Here is a 23705-nt window from a genome sequence, read left to right on the forward strand (position 1 = left end):
GATACAGACAAAGACCTTTTGTTGAGTTCCCAACTTCAGAGGCTGTAACAGAGCCATTTTTCCCCCTAATGTCAGATGGGAGGAGAATACATGTGGTTCTCTCATATCCACTAAACTCTAAACTCATCAGTATTGCTCATAGTGAACATACAAAGAGTCTCCAAGACTTTGTGAATCTTTATGGGAACAGACAGCCTCATTTTCCTTCAAGGTACAGCTGGTGGGTTTGAACCACCAAACTTGCAGTTAGCAGTCTAGTGCTTAGCTGACAGTACCAGGGTACGGATAAGGGATCCTTATCAACTAGATCTAGAGAGGTTTTATTTGTCTTTTTGTTTCCTTTATGATCAGAAACAGACCGCAAATCTGAAAGCTATTTCCTCCAAAACTTATTAGGGAACTTGACTATGTAAACTTTCTAGGAATACACATGATAGTTACTTGATAATTTAGTTACACATCTATTTAAAAGCATATGCTGTTTTAAATCATGCATGCAATGTTGCTTTCTATGTTCATGCTTCATGAGACAATCTTACTTATTCATTAAGTGATTCTTGATCAATGATCTCCTCATCTCTAAGATCATCTCCAAATTATCTGACAGATTCCAGACAGTATCTTATTAGAGTTGAAGCATTTTAAAAAATCCTCCACTGCTTGTCCCTAGAAAGAATATCTCACATCAAGATGAATCTTTATAAAAAGACAATGCTGTATTTTGATGTTTGGTGTTTGTTTGCTTTGAATTAATTTATTTGCAGTTGGTAATCTCCAAAATATAATCTATTTTTTTATTGCTTTGAAAATAAAAATGGAATACAATTACTATTGAGTTGACTCTGACTCATGGTCACGCCATGTTTCTTTTAAAGGGATCTTAAAAGATGTATCTATAGCATTCAGAGTTTGATTTATGCAGTTTGACCTCCGGGAGAATGACCAAATCTGTCTAAATGTTTTGGGCTGTGTTTTACTTCTTTTAACAAGGAAAATTCAAAAACCACAGTAATTTCAGTCTTCTTAGGTTGATAGGTCCCCATCAAATAGTACTTGATTTTTCCTCAACAATTGATCAATAATTTAGAGAAAATGCCCCACAAAGAGAGTCTACCAAAAGAATAAAATCTAAGCCTTTTTGTCTTTTTGTTAAAGCGAAATTTGGCAGACAGAGGGGAGGCTAAGCTACATAGGCCATCTCTGTGGTCTCATCATTCAGAGCCAGAGCACTACACTTCTTTTTTTGTAAAAAAAATCATTTTATTGGGGGCTCATACAACTCTTATCACAACCCATCCATCCATCCATTGTGTCAAGCACATTTGCACATTTGTTGCCATCATCATTCTCAAAACATTTTCTTTCTACTTGAGTTCTTGGTATCAGCTCCTCATTTTTTCCTCCCTTCCCAACCTTTCCTCCATCATGAACCTTTGATAATTTATAAATTATTATGATTTTTTCATGTCTTACAGTGACCGATATCTCCCTTCACCCACTTTTCTGTTGTCTAACCCCCTGGGAGGGGTTGGAGATAAATCATTATGATCGGTTTCCCCTCTCTCCCCCATTTCCCCCTTACCCTCCTGGTATGGCTACTCTTAATAAATTGTTCCTGGGGGGTTTATCTGTCCTGGATTCCTTGTGTTTCCAGCTCTTATCTTATGTAACTGTGTACATGTTCTGGTCTAGCTGGATTTGTAAGGTAGAATTGGGGTTATGATAGTGAGGGGGAAGAAGCTTTAAAAAACTAGAGGAAAGTTGTATGTTCCAATGGTCTTATACTGTACCCTGACTAGCTTGTCTCTTCCTTGTGACCCTTCTGTAAGGGGATCTCCAATTGTCTAAATATGTCCTATGGGTCTCCACTCTGAACTCTCCCTCATTCACAATCATATGATTTTTTTTCTGGGCCTTTGATACCTGATACCTGATCCTATCAACCCCTCATGATCACACAGGCTGGTGTGCTTCTTCCATGTGGGCTTTGTTGCTTCTCAGCTAGATGGCGGCTTATTTATCTTAAAGCCTTTAAGACTCCAGATGCTTTATCTTTTGATAGCTGGGTACCATCAGCTTTCTTCACATTTGCTTATGCACCCATTTTGTCTTCAGTGATCATATAGGAAAGTTGAGCATCAAGGAATGCCAGGTTATTAGAACAAAGTGTTTTTGCATTAAGGGAGTACTTGAGTGGAGGCCCAATGTCCTTCCAGAGCAGTATACTTCTTTACACTACACGCAAACCCCAACATTGAACTTTGAGTACTTTAAGGATTTATTAGCTAGACAAATATCTGGATAGCCATATAGCGTCTTAGACTTCTGCTGAATGAACCTTGAGATCATGTAAATGGAAAATGTACTACTTCCTAAAAACTCTATGTTTAACCATGCCATCTTTCTAAATTATGTATTTTTCACCTTATATCCTTTATCCTACATTGGATTTCCTTGTGTAAAAGAAAAAGAACTAAATAGCAATTCTGGTGGGTTTTTTAAAATTTTATTTTCTGTATTTAAAGCAGTGTTTATTGGGATGATAATTATAGCATATCAAAAGCAAGGATGTTACTTTGAGGACTAAACCTCATATGCATGTGAAAGTTGAACATTGCATGAGGAAGACCTGAGAAGAATCCGTGCATTCGAGTTAGTGGCTGGTGAAGAACATTGAAAGTACCATGGACTTCCAAAAGAACAAACCAGTCTGTCTTGGTAAAAGTATAGCTTCATAAGAGTCCTCAGAAGTAAGGATGCTGAGACACCATCTCACTTACTTTGGACATGATCTTAGGAGACCAGTACCCGGAGGACATCATGCTCAATAAGGAAAGGGTCAGGAGAATAAGGTGGATTGACACAGTAGATGCAGAAATGTGCTCAAATATAAGAGTAATTGTGGGGATGGCACAAGACTGGGCAGTGTTTACATTCTGTTGTACATAGGTCACTATCCATCAGAACTGGCTCAATGGAATCTAACAACAAGAAGTTAGATTTCCAAGCTTTTATTATTAAAATCTATTAAAGGACCATGAACTTACTGACATTTCGTTTTCATTTGTTTTCAGATGTTGATGTGGATAAACCTGATGAGAAGTCTGTTATGACTTACGTAGCCCAATTTCTGAAACATTATCCTGATATCCACAGCACTGGCATTGACGGGCAGGATGGAGATGTAGGTATTTGTACTTATTCAGGTATTGTTAGTACACTCAATGACAGGGACTCGGGTGTTTTAACAGACTGTTGTCCAGAAGCAAATAGGAAGGCATTGCAGTATGAAGGCAGCTGAGTAAAGAATAGATATCCCCAAATAACCAGGATGTTGGAAGAAGATTCCCTCCCCCTGTATTTTACTTCTTGCTTTGGATATGGCCAAGAATAAGGTGACTGAAACCGTATAATTCACACTGGTGAATTAAACTTGGGGGGGGGGTGGCGGGGGCGATAGCAGTGCTGGAAAACTCTATTTTAATAATTTGAGGAAGGGAGTAGTTTTACATTCATCACATCGCATGCACGTCTATTTCTTGAATCTTGTGCTGATGAGATCTAATTTTGACTTTTAGATTTTATTATGTAAATTGTTACTTACAGCAAACATATGGAAGTAGGCACAATTTGTACAAGTTCTAATTATGCACTGAGATTATATGGTGTCAGACTTTCAAAAGTTTAAACAACTTTTGTTTTTTTGATATTGTTCAAAGATATTATTCATTGTGAAAAATAAAGAAAAAAGTCAAATGATCTTGATATTATAGAGATAATCAATCCTGGGGGCGGGCCAACACAAATTCATATAATTGATATGTTGATGTTGGTTCACAAAACTTTCCTATATTTACACAGGAACCCTCCCCCCAAAAATGGAACCCCCCCCCCAAAAAATGGAAAAAAGTTCCACTGGGCAGAGCTTTTGAAGTACATATTTTTCCTGCTAGGCAACCACTCTGAGTTAGTGCACCCAGTGGCGTGGTCTGGGAAGATTCTCTCTGATCGCAGTGAATTTTTTCATGAAAGCAATTTCGCTTGAACCTCGTTTTTTGTGATGGCTGATTTAAGAGAACAGTGTGCAGCTGTGAAATTTTGTTTCCTGCTTGGGGAAAATGCCACAGAAACTGTTGTGATATTGAACACAGCTTATAAGGGCAGCGCTATGGCAAAAACTCAAGTGTACGAGTGTTTTTCTCATTTCAAAAAACGTGAAGTCAATTCATGACAAACCTCATTCTGGACATTTGTCGACTTCCCAAACAGATGAAGATGTTGACCAAATTCATGCACTTGTGCTTGAAGACCGACGACAGACCATTGAAGGGATGGAAAGTTATCTGGACTATCTTGGAGCTCGGTGCAGCGAATTTTAATGGAAGATTTGGGAATGAGAAGGGCCGCTGTGAAATGTGTGCCTTGAGTTCTGACCAACCAGCAAAAAGAGTATCAACTGAAAATATGCCTTGCTTTGAAATAACAGCTCCAAAAATTTCCCCTAAGGTCATTACTGGTGACCAGACTTGGTGCTATTCTTGTGACCCCGAAAGCAAACATCAATCAAGCCAGTGGAAGACACCATCATCACCTTGCCCCCAAAAGCTTGTTAAATGAAATCAAAGATCAAGATGATACGAATTTTTTTTTTATGTGAGGGAGATAGTGCATTTGGAGTTCATTTCACCAGGTCAGATTGTTAAACAAGCTTTCTATTTAGAGGTTCTGAAAAGATTGCCTAGCAGTGTGTGACAAAAATGGCCTGATTTGTGACAGATGGGGGCCTATTTTTGCCACCATGGCAATGTACCTGCTTACGCAGCCATCTCAGTGCACCAGTTTTTGGCAAAAACATCATCCCCTCTTGCCCCACACCCCTTACTCATCTGACCTTGTTCCATGGGACATTTTTGTTTTCATAAATGCAAAGGGACATGAAAGGACAACTATTGATGACTTAGAAGAGGTGAAGAAAAAAATGAGGGAGGTGCTGTCAGCCATACAAACAGATGAGGTTTAAAAATGTTTCCAAAAATGGAATTACAGATTTGATAAATATATTAAGAATAATGGAGAATACTTTGAAGATAATAAGTCATTTTTATCTGTGTAAAAAAAGATACATAGCTTTGAAATAAAGAATTCTGGGGTTTTGGAGGGTACCTCATATTTTAACAAATATATAGCATGCATACTGTATGTTGTACAGTAACTTTTCTGTGTTTGACCGGGTAGAGATGCACTGTAATTTACTTATCCAGAATTAGAATTACCTATCATTTAAAAGGAGCTCTGGAGGAATGGTGGTTACGAGTTGGGCTGCTAACAGCAAGGCCCACAGTTCAAAACCACCAGCTGCTCTAAAGGACAAAGAGGGGGCTTTCTACTCCCATGAAGTGTCGCAGCCTCAGAACACACAGGGGGCAGTCCTACCCTGTCCTGTAGAGTGGCTATAATTTGATATCGACTCAATGACAGAGAGTTAGGTAGTTATCATTTTAAAAACATATTTTCATCAAGAATTCCTGATTATTTTTCCATTATAAGGAATGCTTTTATGACCCATTTTGTTCCGTGCTATCAAGAGATCTTGATCTTTCTAAAGTAATGCTCTATATTGTTATTATCACAAACTAGTGGATTAAGTGTTGATGTTAAAACTAATTGCAAGGCATTGTGCCATCAGAGAAAAGAATAAATGAAATTTTTAAAATGTAAATCATCTTATTGGGGCTCTTGCAGCTCTTACACCAATCCAGACATCAGCTGCATCAAGCACATTTGTACAGATGTTGCCATCATCGTTTTCTTTGTACTTGAGGCCTGGGTATCAGTATTTCTTTTTCCCACTCCCTCCCCCCACCCTGGGGGCCCCATGATAAATTATTATTTTCACATCTCACACCGTCCGCTGCCTCCCTTCATCCACACAATACATGAATTTTTGAGACCCTTCCCTCCTCGTTACTTAGATCTGCACTTCAGTTTCCTGTATCATACTTAAGAGATTACACACACACACACACACACACACACACACACACACACACACACACACACACACACCCCCCTCTGATGTGTTTTCTTATTCACTTTACTGAAGATCCTATAGTAGTTTTTTAAAAAATAAATCTCACCCAAACAAACTCCTGCCCACCGAATCAGGTCCTACTCTCGGTGACTTTGCATGTCCTGGTGATTTAGTGGGTTATGCCATGGGCTGCTAACCTCAAGGTCAGCAATTTGAAACGACAGCTGCTCTATGGGAGAAAGACGAAGCTTAGTCTCCCACAGGGGGCGTTCTCTTCTGCCCTGTAAGGTCACTCGGAGCCCTGGTCGACTCTCTGGCAGTGAGAGAGCGAGAAAAACGAAACTGATCACTTACTTTAGAGTTCCTTTCTTCCCTCCCTGCCCCGTCCCCCATAAAAAGATGTATGAAATTTCCTTTCAGGTCATTTCACAATTTAACTTTTGGGGAAAGTGTGTTTTAACTTTTGCCTTTTAAACAAATGAAACATTTGGAATGTGGGATATAAGCATCTAGAATTAGATCTTGAGGCTGGACATAAAGAACACAGCCTTGGACCCCCTCAATGGGACCAGTATGAGTTTCAGTCAACCTGACGACTCTGGGCCATTGGGTACATATTTTTTTCATGACATAGATCTTACATGCGTTTAATGCAGCTAACTGGATACCTAATTCTGTGATGTATCTTTAAGACTGTCTGTGCTTTATGTATCAGGGAGAATAATGCCGTCATCTTACAAATACTTAATATCAATGTACTGAGTCTTAGTGAATAACTTTCTTAATCCTAATATTACCATATTTACCAGGCCCCCACATTGTATGTATATTTGATTTTCATACCTTCTTTATGAATTATTTACATTAAATATTTCTTTGGAAACCATTTAAAATCTTAAATTTCTTCTTAGAAATAATGACTCCTTTACTCTGAAGGTCTTCATTGAGGCGTTCGCATTTAATTATTATTTTTTAATGATTGGCTTGACAGTCTCAGATATAAAACTAAATTTTTTTTATCCACTCATCCATTCTTCCACTGTAACAAATATCATTGTCTGTCTTCAGAAACAGTCCAGCCCCTGTGGTTCTGAAAACACAGAGATAATTATGTATTTGTAGAGAAGCCGTGAGCCTTGTCCTCTTTCTTGATACAACACTAAGATGTTTTGTGTTGTTTAAAGAAATGCTTATCAAAATAGTTTGTTGTCATGTATGACTATCACAGTTGCCAGATAAATACATTACTATCTTAGAGTTTATTATCTGGCTATTCTCAAAAGTTCTGAAAACACCTTCAATGAATCGCACACTTGAAAGAATGATTGCCGATTTCTTTGTAAACATGACACCTTTCCTTTGGTTTTCTTCTTATATTCAATCTCCACATTATTTTTTCTATATGTTATCTTTTCATATTGTTAGGAAATACTACCAGGTTTTCCATCTTTTGCAAATTATTTCCAACATTTGAAGGTAAGATTTAAGTAATCTTGGAATATTAAGTGGCCTCTTTCAAGCATCCTGCATTCCACAGCTTATTAGCCATTGTTTGCATGCATCTGTTCTTACCTGCACATTTCTTTTTAACATCTAATGTGTAACGTATTTGCCCTCTCTGATAGAGCAACATGTGTGTAATCAAAGGTTAGCTGCACTCTCCTAGCTCCACTTCCATAGACTTTCCCACTAATCTTTTCTTATAAGATGACGTCAAGTAACTTGTTATTAACCTTAAAGCCACTAATGAAAAAAATGTGTAACTGTGTCATATTGAGTGCAACCTGGAGGATCCAAATAAAGTTAAAAAGTGTATTTTTATAAATTCAAACACTTAGCAACAAATAATTCAAAAAGGTAAGTATTCATTTGGCTTGTAAGCCAGTAAGGCACCTCCTGTTTTTTCTGATCAATATTGGCTTACAAAGTCCATCTAGTTCAGTCCACGATACACGGTAGATCCTTACAAAATATTCGTGGAATACTTGATTATGATGGTTCCCCAGAGCTGGCAATCGAGTATGAATCTTACACTTCTGCTCTCCCAGCTTTCTCTCTCTCTCTTTCTTGTTTGTAGACACAGAGCCCTGGTGGCACTGTGGGTTAGACATTAAGTTACTAACCTCAAGGTCTACAGTTCAAATCTGCCCCCTACACCAAGGGAGAAAGATGGAACTATCTGCTCCCATATACAGTCGGTAGTCTCTTGTACTGAGGTACAGATTGACCTCAGTACCGTGCAGATGAATAACCTAGACCAAGCGTATTCTGTTCCTTGTTCATGGAGGTCAACAGAGTCGGCTGCAGTGTTCCACAGTGATGGTGTGGGCATCGACATCAACCAGAAACAGCCTGGGTGCCATGATCCCCTCCTCACACTCACTGCAAAGCCATGCCTTGGAAAGAGCTGAAGCAGCTATTAGAAAATAGTCTTTTTATCTAAAATTATTTATGGAGTGATTCAGGATGAATAATCAGATAGGGGGTGAGGCACTGGGGATCAATAGTTTAGTACACTGTGCATGAGGTGGGTGGCGGATGTCGATGTGGATGAGCGTCTTTCTGAGGGAATGTTAGCACTCACGTTGTGAGAGGATCACAGCACAGGTTCTCCGAATGTGGTCCCGACACCATTAGTATCGAGTCCCTTGGAAACTTATTAAACTGATTTTAAAAGCCGTTAGCCATGGAGCCGTTCCAGGCAGAATCACGTCTCCTTTGCAGGAGCGCAAGTGAGAGACGCAGGGTGACAGTCGTTTCTGAAGGAGGCTTTCTGCATAGATCATCTCTAATGCCCACCAAAGCCGTAGCAGGAGGGTACTGTTCTTCCTGGATGACAGCTTAACAACAGAGAGCTTGAAAACATGCCCAAAGTCACATAGGTTCAAAAAATTGATGGAGAGTGAGATCAAAAGGAATTGGGACCTTTTCCATGAACTTTTGGGACCTTCCTCTTCCGTGGCTGAACCAGAAGGTGGAGCCAGTTTGCCTTGACTTTGCAGACTGTACTCAGGGATCTCACCTTTCACCCACTGAGTGGGAGACAATCATTATAATTGTGTTATAAGCCCTGAGCATCAAGCGAGATGCTGCGGTAGAAAGCTATTTGTAAGTGCCAAAAGAACCATGCTACACGATATGTTTGTGATTACTTTGGGCTTCGTGGGGATAAGGAACCGGGAGGAAAGATCAGAATGTTTTTGCTAATCAATGATTGAATGGCCTTTGGTATTATTTATGGAACTGAATATGTGAATCCCATTTCCTCCCCTATTTCAAATGTGAGTTGAGGCCCGACTGTCAGCATTCAGTAGACAACCTGGTAAATCTCTTCTATATGTTGCGTTAGCAGAATCTAAGGACACAGTATTGAATGAGATCATTGCGTTTTCTACACAAACCACTGTGCTCTCATCTCAAATAGCATTTTAAAATAGTAATACAATATTATTTGCATTACTGTACAAAGTTATTGTATTACTATTTAAAATAGTATTCCAATATTATTTTAACTGTAGCTCCCAAATCCCCCCAAAATCAAGCTCATTCAGGACAGCCCTCTGGGTTTCCTGTGGTCCTGGATCAGTATCCATCCGTAGGCCCCTCTCTCTACCTCCACTCTCGCTTGTTATCTTTTTGAGTATTTTTGTACTAGAGCCTTTCCCTTGAGCCCATTTTCTTGATGAATTAGAAGGAAAACCCGGCGTAAAGATCCCCAGGGTTCAACAAGGTAGTGGAGAGATTTTATTTGATAAAGTTTTGCTTCCGATTCTCTAGTAGAGGACAGGAAGGGAAGAAGTTATTCAGCAAGATATGAGGTTTCCTAATCGAGCCATTCCTAGGACCAGTTGACTTTTAAATAGTATTAGATGAATGCTTGGTTACTAATAAAGTGTCATATCTCTTGGCTTTCAGAGAGAAGACAGGCTCGTTTGGAAGGAGGTAAAGGTCTGGATAGAACAATTTGAAAGAGATTTGACCAGGGCGCAGACGACAGAATCCAGTTTGCAGGATCAATATCAGGTAACGTATGGAAAGCAGGTTCCAAAAGCTTTGCGTGAGTTCTAATTATGCCCTTCATGCCTTCAAATGATATTAGTAAGTAAAACTTTTCAAGGGATAATGATCTTGCATGCAGTTTAGTACTTGTGTTTCTATCGAGAGGTCCAGTTCTAGGCTGTGCTGTGGCCACCGTGTCTGTGGATCTCGGAGGCAGCCTCGCTTTTCCAGAATTCAGTCTTGAACACGACCCAGCTCACAGACACCCAGTCACTGTCTTTGTAGAAGTCAAGGCCATGTAGGTGGCAAAAAGTACAGAATCCAACAACAACAACAAAGCCTTTAAAAGTTCAAATGAAACTTACTACAGAGTAAGCTGACAAAAGGCTTGCCGCGTAACCATTTGGAGTGGACACAGGATTGACATCCATTTCTACCACTACCTGCCCAGTGCAGGAAACGTTCTTGAATTTTCCTCACCCCAGGGCTCTTTCCTCTTATTTTCACTACAAATGTCATTCCCTGGATGCCCATTTGCGGTGTTCACTTCGAAGACACAAACGTTTTATAACTGGATTTTCCCATTGGAAAGTTGGTGCGTATTCTGGGCAGCACTGACATTTCCCTGCTATTTAAGATCTCAAGACATTTTAGAGGAGACTGTGGAGTCCTGGACTCGATATTATATTCTTGTCGTGGCTGCATCAGAGAAAAAGGCCGACGTGAGATCCAACATGGCAGGCAATAAAAGATTTAGCTATGGCACAAGGTGTGACTTTGCACAACCATTGCTGTGCTGTGTTCTTGAATACGATGGCTGACAGCTCAGTATTATGCTTGAACTTGACAAAGTGCTGAATATGCTCTTAACATCCATGTTTCTTTGTTTTGAAATTCAGTGTAATTCCAGCCCACCCCTGCCCCCACTCCCAATATAATTTTGGGGGAATGAGTTCCATGAAAATAATCGAACCAGCAGATTGAGAGCAGAAACACCAGAACTGACCAAATACACTTTTTTAGTCCACTGATACATTTTAGCTTCGCATGGGCTAACAACAAATAATTTCTAAGCAATAACATGAACTGTCACTGAAGTCTTAAAAAGAAGCAGACATAGCACTTGAAATTTACAAAAGAGTAATACTCTTTCAAGCCAAAGATGATCACTTATCTCTTAAAATAGGACTAGAGAGCGTTTAAACCCCCAGACAAGAAATACTTTCTTATATCTGTCTCTTATGTAATCAACATTTTCTATATATCCATACACATAAAATAAGAGTGTATGTGCCAGTTTTCCTGTGCATAAAACTCTGGAATGAAATCAAGACTGAATATAAATTACATGAACTTGCAATGATAGGTAAAACTAGTGGTAAAAATTTTTATTCACCGTCGCCCCCCAGTGTTCTGAATGTGAACTGACCTGCTGTTCACTTCTGTGGTTTTTGAATTCTTTTAGACTTCTTATCTACCAGATGGATTCTGTAGGGCCATTCTTCTGGTCTTTAATGTGCTTGCACATTTCAATGTCATTTTCAATTCCTATGTGAATCCGGAGCCATGTTTTAGAATGTATTAACAAGTCTAAGATAGAGAACTAATAAAAATAACCACTTTAAAAATGAGTATTAGGCTTATTGTTGATAGTACACATGTATTTTAATTATACTCTGGCAAATGATATAGTGCTTAATATTTTAATGCCAAAAAATATAAATGCCTATTATGTAAGTGGAATCTTCTAAAATAATCCTTTCTATCCAGGCTTGGAAACATTTGTTTTTGTTTTGTTTTGTTTTTGTTTGTTTGACACTCGCTTGTGTGTCACCAAAGAATTTAAGTCCATTTCGATCTTCCACCTCCTCCTTTTACATCCACTCAGATCAATGTTTAGGTCTGATGGGTAAGGAATGTGGAGAGTTGTACACACTATTTAGGTCTCTTTAATTCAATGTTATTTTAATGCATACAAATTCCATTAGTAAATTATTTAGGGATTTGAAGTACAGCAATTCCTTTCTGAGTAGTATAGATGTCTGCTACTATTTAATGCCATTTCCTGGAGCCCATGGGGAGGCATCTGGATTATTTAACGGAAGATCAAAAAGCATAGTGTGTAGTCCGGCATACATTGCTTGCCCATGCCAAGGCACCCCTGGGGTTTCAGCACCCTCCCCTGTGGTATGATGGTGCTGCGAACATCTCTGAGCAGCTGTGTGGTTGGCTTACCGAGGGAGCGAGAGGAGTTAGTGTGAGGAACAGACTAGGATTAGGCTTGGGTGCAGAAGGCAGGGGCCACGAATGATAGCTGTTATCAGTATCATAACCGCCTTATTATTGCTATCAATAACATATTAAGTGCTATCCAAATAGAAAGGACTGTTATTTCGGAAATGTGCTTTCCTTTGCCTTTGCTGTTTCTGACTCGTTGCCATGTGGTTGCTGTTTTTCCTGCTGCAGTCCTTTAAGCACTTCCGGGTTCAGTATGAAGTAAAGAGGAAGCAGATTGAGCAGTTACTACAGCCACTGCATAGAGATGGCAAACTGTCACTTGACCAAGCGTTGGTCAAACAAGCCTGGGATAGAGTGTCCTCCAGGGTAAGTGCTACCCAGATCCGTTTCCTTCAGGCTTCAGTCATTGGGATGAGACCCTCTTCCAGCTGTGTTTTCTACACTCTCCCTTGGCGGCTGGAGCTTCCAGCTCAGCTTGAAGGTGGGGGGAGGCTTGCCTATGGGAGAGTCTTCACCTTTTCGTCAAGTATTTCCTTCAAATGATTGGAAATAATAGCAAAGGTGGAAGAATTAGCGAAGAGCAGATGCTGGCAAGGGTGTGTGGATCAGAGTTCCTGCTGGTGAGATGGTAAAAGGGGGCACCCACTATGGGAAATCGCATGGGGTGTCTTTAAAATGCTGGAATTAGAAATACCCTGTCACCCAGAAACGCCTCTACTGGGTGTATGTATATCCTAGAGAAGTAATATCCGGATATGAATAGATATAAGCCCCGTCGTGTTCACAGCAGCGCCATTCAAACTAGCAAAAGGATGGAACCAACCTAGACGGCCGTTAATGGATGAATGGATTAAAGAAATCCCTGTGCTGCATATACACAGTAGAACGCCACACAGCTTTAGAGGATGATGAATCTGCAGAACACTCACGGCGTGGATGAACCTGAAGGACATTCTGCGGAGTGAAATGTGACATTGACAGAAGGATGCATTTTATATGATACCACTTAAAAAATTTTTAAAGCCACTCATATTGTTAAAAGCCAAGAAAATGTTTTCATGCAAAAAGAAACTTCCTTTGAAGGCTCCCAGAGTTGAGGGGTATCGTTCCTGGTTAGGGAGGGTAGAGCCCATTAATTTGGTAATGGGACAGGTGGGGGAAAGAAGTGGAAATGCCTGACTTTGCAATGCTTGTCCTGCCTTGAGGGCGATACCACCCACTGACTGGATGATAGATTGAAACCCAATTTAGGGAACTTCTCACTTTACACAACTTCATTCTGGCTTGTTCAGAAGAGGCGGTCCTCAATAAATGGTCTCCCCAAATCAAGCCTCAACAAATTCTCTATTACATATCTGTGCTTGATCCATCCAACAGTTAAGAATCTGGTTATATTGATAAACAATTTAATATTTTTAATGACTTATCTGACTTTTGAACCTGAAGGAGACCTGAGGAATATCTCTCACACTTAGCTTCTTCGCACTTGAAAATCAAGATTTCAAAACACTTTTTAATCACTCATAGACCCACATGGAAGAAGCACACCAGCCGGTGTGATCATGAGGTGCCAATGGGTTCGGTTATCAGGCATCAAAGAACAAAACAATCATATCATTGTGTGCTCACCTCCATGAGACAAATGGTGCATAAGCAAATGTGGCGAAGAAGGCTGATGGTGCCCTAGTGTCTGGGGTCTTAAAGGCTTGAAAGTAAACAAGTGACCAACTAGCTCAGAAGCAACAAAGTCCACATGGAGGAAGCACACCAGCCTGTGTGATCACAAGATGTTGAAGGGATCAGGTATCAGGCATAATCAGAACAAAAAATCTTACCATAGTGTTTGAGGGGGGGAGTGCGGAGTGGATACCCAAAGCCCATTTGTAGACCAGTGGACATCCCCTTACAGAAGGGCCACAGGGAGGAGACAAGCCAGGGTGCGATGTAGCAACGATGAAAAATACAACTTTCTTCTAGCTCCTAAATGCTTCCTCCCCTCCCCTCTCCACACACACACACACACACACACACACACACACACACACACACACACACACACAGGCTATCATGATCCTAATTCTCCCTTGAAAGTCTGGCTAGACCAGAGGATGTACACTGGTACAGATAGGAACTGGAAACACAGGGAATCCAGGGTGGATGATCCCTTCAGGACTAGTGGTGTGTGTGGCAACACTTGGAAAATAGAGGGAGGGTGGGTTGGAAAGTGGGAACCGATTACAAAGACATTGGACAGAGCAAGATATGACAAAATAGTAATTTATAAAGTATCAAGGGTTCATAAGTGAGGGGGAGTGGGGAGGGAGGGGGAAAAATGAGAAGCTGATGCCAGGGGCTTAAGTGGAGAGCAAATGTTTTAAGAATGATGAGGGAAATGAATGTGTAAATGTGCTTTACACAATTGATGTATGTATGGATTGTGATAAGAGTTGTATGAGCCCCTAATTTAAAAAGAGAGAAAGAAAGAAAAACAATCACTCAGAGAAATACTTGTCTTGAACTTTCACATTTTCTTCATAATGATGCTCTTATTCTTTTTCCATTGGCTTCTCAAGGTTCTTTTGTTAATCCTTAAACTTTTTATTGTGGAGCAAGTAAAGATTCACAGAGCAGATCATCAGTTACACATTCAATTGTTCACACACATTTTATCTCAATTAATCCAATGCAATCTCCTCAATAGACCATCACTTATCCCATTTCCTCCCTCTCCTGTTCCATCCCTCCTTTCCTAACCCTCTGTACTTTGTCCCTGGATCGATGCTGCCCTTTGGATACTGTCTTAACTCAATGGTGAGTTCAATTCCATACACGAAGACTTACAGTCTTGGGGCTCTTACCTGTCTCTAGCCAACAAGTGAGCTCTTTTATGATTTGGGGCTTTGTTCAACTTCATTTAGTCTTCAATATAGTTTGGGGGGAAACTTGAGATTTTCTTGTAGTAGAGATAATATTCATGTATATCTATTTTTTAATTTCAGCTCTTTGATTGGCACACCCAACTTGATAAGTCTCTGCCTGCTCCTCTGGGCACTATCGGTGCCTGGCTGTACAGAGCAGAGGTAGCCCTGAGGGAGGAACTCACCATTCAGCAGGTCCACGAGGAAACAGCCAACACCATACAACGGAAACTTGAGCAACACAAGGTAAATATTCTGTTTGGAAGATTTCCAAGAAGACCAGTCATTATGTAGTCTGGAACCACAGCCACCGAAGGTCACTGCTCCCCCACATACCCATCCACTTCTGACTCAGAGGCAGCACACCTTCTCAAAAGGGCTTTACTTTGTACTTCCTTTTTCATATGCCTGTAGCGAGCCCCCGTGACACTGTTATGGGCTTGACTTCAGGCTAGCATTGGACTGCTACTCTCACGATCAGCTGATGAATCAGACTTCACTTCATGGCAGCGAGCCCCTCTGAAGGAGAACGTTGAAGCTGTCTACTTCTGTACAGATTTACCGCTCAGAAACCCAATGTAGGGTATTAAGAGTTATAACCCACTTGGTGATGGTGGGTTTTTCAGATGTTGTGGTTAGGTGCTGTGTTAGGGCAGCTTGATTACAGAAATAAATCCAATGACACTTATATATGTGTAAGAACCAGCTTTATATCAAGAAGCTTTATATATCAGGAGAACACGTAGCCCAGTCCAACTCAAGTCTGTAAGTCCAATACTAGTCCATAAGCCCTGCTTCAGACTGACACAGCTATAATCAAAGATGCAGAATGCAGGAAGATCACAGACTGGTGGGTGCACAGTCTTATGGATCCAATGGTGGTTCAATCACAGGGCTCTGGCAGGTCTCAGAGTCCCCTGTCAGCAGGAAGGTGAAAGCAGAGATGGGGGTGTGGGGAGTTCTCAGGGCCTTCCTTATGAGAAGGCCACACCCACTAGGAAGTACCACCAGGCTGTGACCTGATTGACAGACTAGATTCCACCCCTACACGTTTATATAGCTTCAAGTGCATATGAGGTTATGTAACTACCACAGGTGCTGTCACGTAGGTTTTTAGCCATAGCAACCCAATGTGCACCAGAACGGAACCCTTCCTGGTGCTACTAAATTCTCACAATTGTTGTGATGTTACAGCCCATTGTTGCAGACCCTGTGTCATTCCCCTTTGTCAAAGGACTTCGTCTTTTTGCTGCCCTTCCACTTTCCCAAGCATGCTGTCTTTCCAGGGCCCGATCTCTTCTGATACCGTGTCCAAAATACAGGAGACGAAGTCTAGCTGTCCTTGCTTTCAAGGAGCGTTCTGGCTGTCTTGCGTCCAGTCTGTGGTACTTGCAATAGTCTGTGCCAGCACCATCATTCGAGTACATTGATTCTCCTTTGATTTTGCTTATCTAGTATCAACCTTTCACACGTCGATGAAGTGATTGAAGACACCATGGCTTGGGTCAGGCGCACTTTAGTCTTCAAAGTAAATTCCTTGATTTTCATACACTTGTTTAAATAAAAATCCCACTAGCGTCGAGTCAATGGGTAGAACTGCTCCTGCCAGGTTCTTTACAGGTGTAAAAAGCCTCATCTTGCTCCCTCGGAATGGCTGGTGCCTTCTATCTGCGGACCCTGTGGCTAGTAGCCCAACTCATAACCACTAAGCCACCAGAGTCCCTCAAGGAGATGGACTGACCCAGTGGCTGCAACGATGAGTTCAAGCACAGGAACAATTATGAGGATGGTGCAGGACCGGGCGGTGTTACCTTCTGTTGTGCACAAGGTCGCTATAGTTCGGAATCAACTTGATGGAAACATATTTAAACACCACTTTGAATAGTTCTCTTTCCCGGTAGAGCCAAAGGAATATTTGTTCTCTCCTTTGCTTCATGTTATTTTCTGACAGATAAGACCCTAGATAGCAGGAGAAGATGTGATCAGGTGATGAGCACGTAGATCAGATCTCATCCTGGCCTGACCTGAGGGAGAGGTCTGTTGGGGTTCTGGTGCTCTGAGTGAACCTGCAGACCTGAGGGTCCAGCCCTGCTACCAAGTGATGGAGTATGGTTTCCATGTGCTCTCTCTGGTCTGACCATGGTCAATGTCCACATGGTCAGTTGAAGTTTCAAGATACCGCTCTTCCCTGAAAAATATTCTCTTACAATGGTCTGAATCCAGTCCTCCAACAGTGACCATGTATTAAGGGGCAAGAACCATAAAGACTTTTGAGAATGGGAAGGGGATCTGCTAAGCCCCGCTCAGCACCATGGCAGCATGCAGTCTCCAGGGACTGAGGCATGGTGACCAGGTAGCAAACCTGTGACTCCTCGTGGAAGGCAAGAATTCTCCCAGTGAACTGGCCTCTGGGTCTGGGTGAAAGACTGTAGCTGCTATCATTGGGTGCCCCCATCAAGTTGGTGCTGACTCTTAGCGATCCTGTGCCCAACAGAATGAAGCGGGACTGCCCGGTCCGGCGCCATCTTCACAAGTGTCCCTGCAGCCACGGTGTTAGGCATCTCCTTGAGCGCCTTCCTCTGTCGGCTGCTCCTCCACTTTACCGACTTCTCCAGGGACTGGTCTCTCTTCATAAAGTGTCCAAAGTATGGGAGATTAAATCTGGCCATTCCTGGCTCTCAGGAGAAATCTGGCGGTGCTTTCTCCAGGAAAATTGGCTTGTTCTTTTGGCAGTCCATTATACTTCCAATAGTCTTCGCCAGCAACATGATTCAAATGTAACGTTTTTTCTACCTCATTCAATGTCCAACTTTCACATGCATATGGATTGACTGAAAATACCCTGGCTTGGGTCAGGCATCACTTAGCCCTAAGTTAAAATAGACCTAACAAAAAGTGCTATTTTTCATATTTCATTCATATCAGAATTGTATGAACAATTTTGTATATTTGAAAAAAATTTAATTAACTTACATGACTGATAGGAATCCTGGTGGTGTAAAGGTGATTAGTTGGGCTATAATCGACAAGTTCAGCAGTTCTAACCTACCAACTACTTCGTGGGAGAAAGACAGGCTTCCTACTACCATAAAGAGTTACCGTCTCAGAGCCCTACAGGGGCAGTTCTACCCTGTCCTATGGGGTCACTATGAATTGGAAATGACTCAGTGGCAGTGAGCTTGAGTTTGGGGGATATGCTTGATACGAATATTTTTATCCTACAAAGAGAGGTATATTTGTATTGCTTTTCCTATTTTCCAGATATAATTCTGTTATCTACAAAGATCAATAGTACAACAATCATAGCTCACTATTATTTAGTATTGAACCGTATTTCACTCTTAACTTTTGCTAAACATTTGCCCTGCAGGATGTGAAATAAGTAATATCCTCATTTTGCTAATGAGTAAATTTTAGGCAGAAAGAGATTAAAACTCTACTTGCCCCAGGTCACAGGGCTAAAATTCAGGTTTTCTAGCTTAAGCATTACATTTAAAATGTAACAATAAAACTATTCTGTATGTTTGTGTTGCATGATTATACGTATTAGTTTATTAAGAGGAGCATTGCTAGGGAAAGATAGACAATCATTCTTAGGGAATCAAAAAAACAGACTTCCTGTTATTCATCCATCTCCAACCTTCCAACCAGTCCCTGGGTCACCTTGTCTCCTTTCTGCATTTTCTGGATGAAGGTGCATGCCACAATTCTTAATAATTTCAGTAACCTACTGATCATGCTTCCAACGTTTGTGTTTCTTAGTCCATTGATCTCCTTGTCCCAGATGACCCTCCCTACGGTCACCAGAGTCATGAACTAGAACCTACCAGCCCAGTAACTGCACCCTCCGCGATACTCTGTGTCAACTCTCTCACTCTCCAGGCAAACTTGCTGTGTCCCAGCTCCTTTTCTTGGGTACCCCCAACTTCAAAAGGTCTCTGCTTCCTGGGTGACCCACCATCCACTGACCCAATGGCCCTTTACTTCCTCCTCCTCTTCCTTCCTTGACTCCCCTTTCTTTACCTCCAGTACACAGGTATGAAGCACCATCCTTGGCATGCACCCCCGACGGTCTTGTCCATGTGCCCCTTTCTCCTACCATCCCGATCAAAACACAACCTGAGATAACTCCAACTCTGCCTCACCTATGCCCACACCCCGCAGCTGACTCGGGCTAATGGCAACACACCTCCAGGCACAGTGACTAACTCAAGTGGGCATTGCTGCCTGGCAATCAGGTGGCATTTCTCAACTCCGTCCTCTCTCTTTTCCAGGACAGCTACTTCATACCTTGTCTCCTCAAACCTTCCACACCTCCTCCTCCCTCCTCACTCTCAGCTGATGCCATTGCTTGCTATTTGTCTGAGAAAATAGAAGCAATCAGAAAAGAATTTCCGTTGGCTTCCCCCACTGCATCCCCCCACCTACGTGCGTCTGTGCTTGTAGGATGGGGCCTCGCTTCTGGTGCTCTGCATGAACCATCTGCGCTCGCGCGGATGCCAACCTCTGCAGACGTGCCTTAGGTCCCACGCCCACGCCTTCTGCGAGGGCGGATTCCTGCAGGTCTTCCCTTCCTGATACTTTCTCCCCCCGAGGGCTTTCCCTATCCACCGTCAGGTAGGCAGTTTTTTCTCTGACATCAAAAGTCACGCCTTAGCTCTATTTTCCTTCCACCAACTGCGCTTTCCCTTCCTTCTTTATCGCTAAGTTCCTTGACTGGTTGCCGATTCTCTTATTTCTGTTTTAAAATGGTCTTCTTCCATTTTTCTTTTTAGAATTCAGCACCAACAGGTTCTGCTCCTGCTGTGTTGTCCATGTCAAGGTCACCAGGGTTCCCCATTTTATTATCTCAGAAATATTTGAAGGCGGAACCTCTTTGTCCTTGAAATAGCTCCCCAAATACTCACCCCTCCCATCCCTGATAACAGGTCTGCTTCCTATCATCTCACCTGCTATCAAGTTGCATCATCTATTGATTTATGATGGGATTTTCTGTACTAAAACATCCGCTCTATCATCGCAAGGATGCCTGTTTTCTTTCTTTTTACTCTTGTATCCCAAGCCTCTAAAATGATTCAGAACTGTTCAAGTTGTCTATTTATATATGTTTTTAAAATGTGATCAATATTGCTAACTAATACTGTCTAGGAGTTTACCCTCGTGGGTAATATTTAATATTTAGGCATCAAACCGTTAATAGGTACTCATGGGTTTTGTCATCTTTTCTGTGCTTGTAATTAAGACTGTCTTTTATTTGCAGTTCTGTTTGTTTGCTTTTCCTTGGTTCTCTTAATCAGTTATCCACTTGGCATGATTGATTTGACCTGTCATATCTTACCCATCTTTTCCAATAACTTTCTTTTCACAGTGATGCTGGTGTTTTAACAGTACCATGCTGGCTTTTATGGGAAGATACATTGGTTTAAGGATAGGGGATAGATGTTAGTGCCCTGTTTTTAGTGATCTCTGTGAAATTACTGGTCACTTGGATCAACACGGCAGCCTAATTTATTAAGAAGTGGTCAGATTCAGAGTGTATTTTGAAGAGAGAGAACACAGTACTTTCAGCATTAGATACACGTGGACGAAAAGGAGTCAAAAGGGACTGTGGTGTAAACACTTGCAGCCACTGAGATGGGGAAATTAGGCTGTTGGTTTGGAATAAAAGACCAGGAGCTCAATTTGGGGCGATGAGAAATATGAAGTATCTTTTCTTTTTTTCAATTCCAGTAGAGACCTGTTGAGTAGGCACTTCGAGAGAGGAGAGAGGAGTTAAGGAGAGATGACTATCAATCCTGCTCCACTGGCTTACAGAGGGATGTTTACATCTTGGAGACTGGGGAAGTTAAATAAGGGAGTGTCAACAGAGAAGAGGAAAGATCAAGAACCGAGTTCTCTGTGAGTTCCGTAGCAAGAGATCAACACGTAGAAGATGAGACAGACAAAAATCTGGGCAGGAGCAGCCAATGAGGTTGGAGGAAATGCAGCTAGAATGTTGCTCTAGAATTTAAGTGAAAAAGGCATATCAAGGTTAGGGCACACTCAGTAGAACAATTAGAGCGTCCGAACAACATCACTCAGGTCAAGTCACTCCTCTGTTCAAAATTCCATGAACTCCCTTCGTGCTCAACATAAACAGCAAAATGCTTGCAAGGACGGAGAGACCCCCAGGTCCACAACCCTTTCCCACCATCCCTCTCTAACCTCACAGCTCATCACCTCCTTGTTCCGGTCTGTCTATGTCCATCCTTCAGAACAGCGTATCAATAGCTTCTATTATGGTGGTAATCTGTCAGTTTCTCCTTACCGTTCTATCACATTCGTTTCCTATTTTCAGGCTTACTAGACATGTTTCCATTTACAATGAGTATATCTTCTCATAAATTCAATCAGAGTTGCTTTATTAAGTGGTCACTCCCTCTACTCTTAAAAATGTTTTCTGTTTGGAAATCTATTTTGTCTGATATCTGTATATTTATTCCATTTTTCTTTTAGTTCCTATTTGCCTATTGTTTTCCATTCGTTTCATATCAACCTCACCATGAGTTTAATATTTAAGTGTCTCCTTTATTAAAACAACAACAAATAAGGATCTCTTTTATATATTGGTGCCACCTGACACATCTCTGTCCTTAGTGGGTGAATTTCTGCTCTATTCACATTTTTTTAGAATGATTGATAAGCTTGAGTTGTTTCTGCCACCTGACTTTTTCCTATGTGTCCTCATTTCCCATCTTCTTTAATTGACTTACTTAACGTTTTATAATTTGATTAAAGGTATTTGTTCATTGACTTGCTCATTTTCAAGAGTCTTTATTTTTCCCTCGACAGATTTACAAGTCATAAACTCTAGCTGGTAGTATAGATGCCCTTGACATGCTGCTCTAGGGCACTTGACAACATTGAGTGCTGGTAATGTAGTGTTTGCCAGTTGGATAACTAACCACAAGGTAGGTAGTTCGAAAACCAGTTGTTCCCTGAGAGAAAAATGAGGCGTTCTGTTCTCAAAAAAGTAACAGTCTCAGAAACCCACAGGAGAAGTTCTACTCTATCGTCTAGGGATGCTATCAGATGGAACCGATTTGATGGCAGTGAGTGGGTTGGGTTCACTGATATAAAGGGTTGGAAGCACTGTTACTATATCATGAGTACTGTTGTTGTCAAGCATTTAATGACTGGCTTTCATGAAACCATAAATGTGTGGTTTCTGATCATTCTTACCGGTAGAGGCTTGTTTGCTGTGTCTGGAAATCTTTGTTTTCTTCTGTTATCTGTATTTTCTACGAACGGGGCCACATTTGCCTCCTTGAAAGGTTCTGGCTAAACGGAGGAGGCATAGTTTTGAGGTTCTCACCTTGTTCATGTCCTGATACTCAATCACTCACAGCAGTGGTACAGGTATATACTCCGGAAAGTCTGCCTATTCTCCTACTATTGTTCACTGGTCTGTTTGGGTCATGCTTTACTGAGAGATCTGGAAGACTTCATGTATTTCCTATGATCCCAGGAGTGAATTAAAATATGTTTTGTCCAGCACCTAGCAAGGGTACCCAGTTACATACTGGAAGTGGTAGAATTGCTTTTATTATGTGCTTGGAAAAGCTTTGCTTTTACATCTTAAGCTCCGCCCTCCTCCCCATGAATTAGATCCTAAAGACTGTGCAATAGGAAAAACTTTTGAAAAGGGAATCTGAGCACTTGGGTATTCCAATGGACGCAGACACCTATCCGTACTTTAACACAGAGTCACCTCATTAACATGTTAAAGACCAAAAATGTCACTGTGCGGACTGGTGTACCTGACCCAAGCCATGGTATATCACTCGCCTCATAGGCACGGGAAAGCTCCACAGTGAACAAGGAGCTCACAGATGGGTTAACACATCTAGTGTTGATGAAGAGTGTTGAAAGCAATGCACTGCGCGACGAACCAACCTATCCGTCTTGAAGGAAGCACAGCCAAAATGTCTCTGAGAAGCATGGATGCACACTTTTGCCTTACATAGGAGAGAGCGTTCCCTGGGAAAGGACGCCATGGTCGGTACAGTGGAGTGTCAGCAAAGAAGAAGAAGAACTTAAAAGAGATGCATTGATTCCCCGATTGTAAAAATGGGCTCCAACGTAACAACAGCTGTGAGAAGGGCGCAAGGCCAGGCATTCTTCTTGTGGTCCACAGGGTTCCTATCATTGAACTTGACTGGAGGGCCCCCAACACTACAGTCCATAAAGGACCCTGGGTGACACAATGGGGTAGAAGTTGGACTACTACTCATAAGGTCAGCAGTTGCAACTGACCGCTGGCTCCAAGGGAGAAACAGGGGACTCTCGGCTCCTGTTCAGTTTATAGTTTGGGACACCCCACCCGGGGCCTGTATAAACCAGAATCAGCTACACAGCAGTGGGGTTGTGGAGATAGAGTCTTTTAAGATTTCCTGAGTGGTGCAAAGCGTGAACATGCTCCCCTCAAGATTGGAGGTTGGAAAGTAGACCAGAGTTGATCATAACCCATGGACAAACAG

General features: G+C 41.6%; 1 protein-coding gene across 1 annotated transcript in view; it reads left to right on the forward strand.

Annotated features, from left to right (window-relative positions):
- LOC142453150 (nesprin-1-like) overlaps positions 1–23705 on the forward strand; it is a 239076-nt gene that overhangs the window by 109240 nt on the left and 106131 nt on the right. The window contains exons 9-12 of the mRNA XM_075554218.1: positions 3075–3184; positions 9947–10054; positions 12497–12634; positions 15268–15432. Coding sequence (XP_075410333.1) covers positions 3075–3184; positions 9947–10054; positions 12497–12634; positions 15268–15432 — 521 coding nt within the window. The remainder of the gene's footprint in view (positions 1–3074; positions 3185–9946; positions 10055–12496; positions 12635–15267; positions 15433–23705) is intronic.

Source organism: Tenrec ecaudatus, chromosome 7 (assembly GCF_050624435.1).
Source record: "Tenrec ecaudatus isolate mTenEca1 chromosome 7, mTenEca1.hap1, whole genome shotgun sequence".
NCBI lineage: Eukaryota > Metazoa > Chordata > Mammalia > Afrosoricida > Tenrecidae > Tenrec > Tenrec ecaudatus.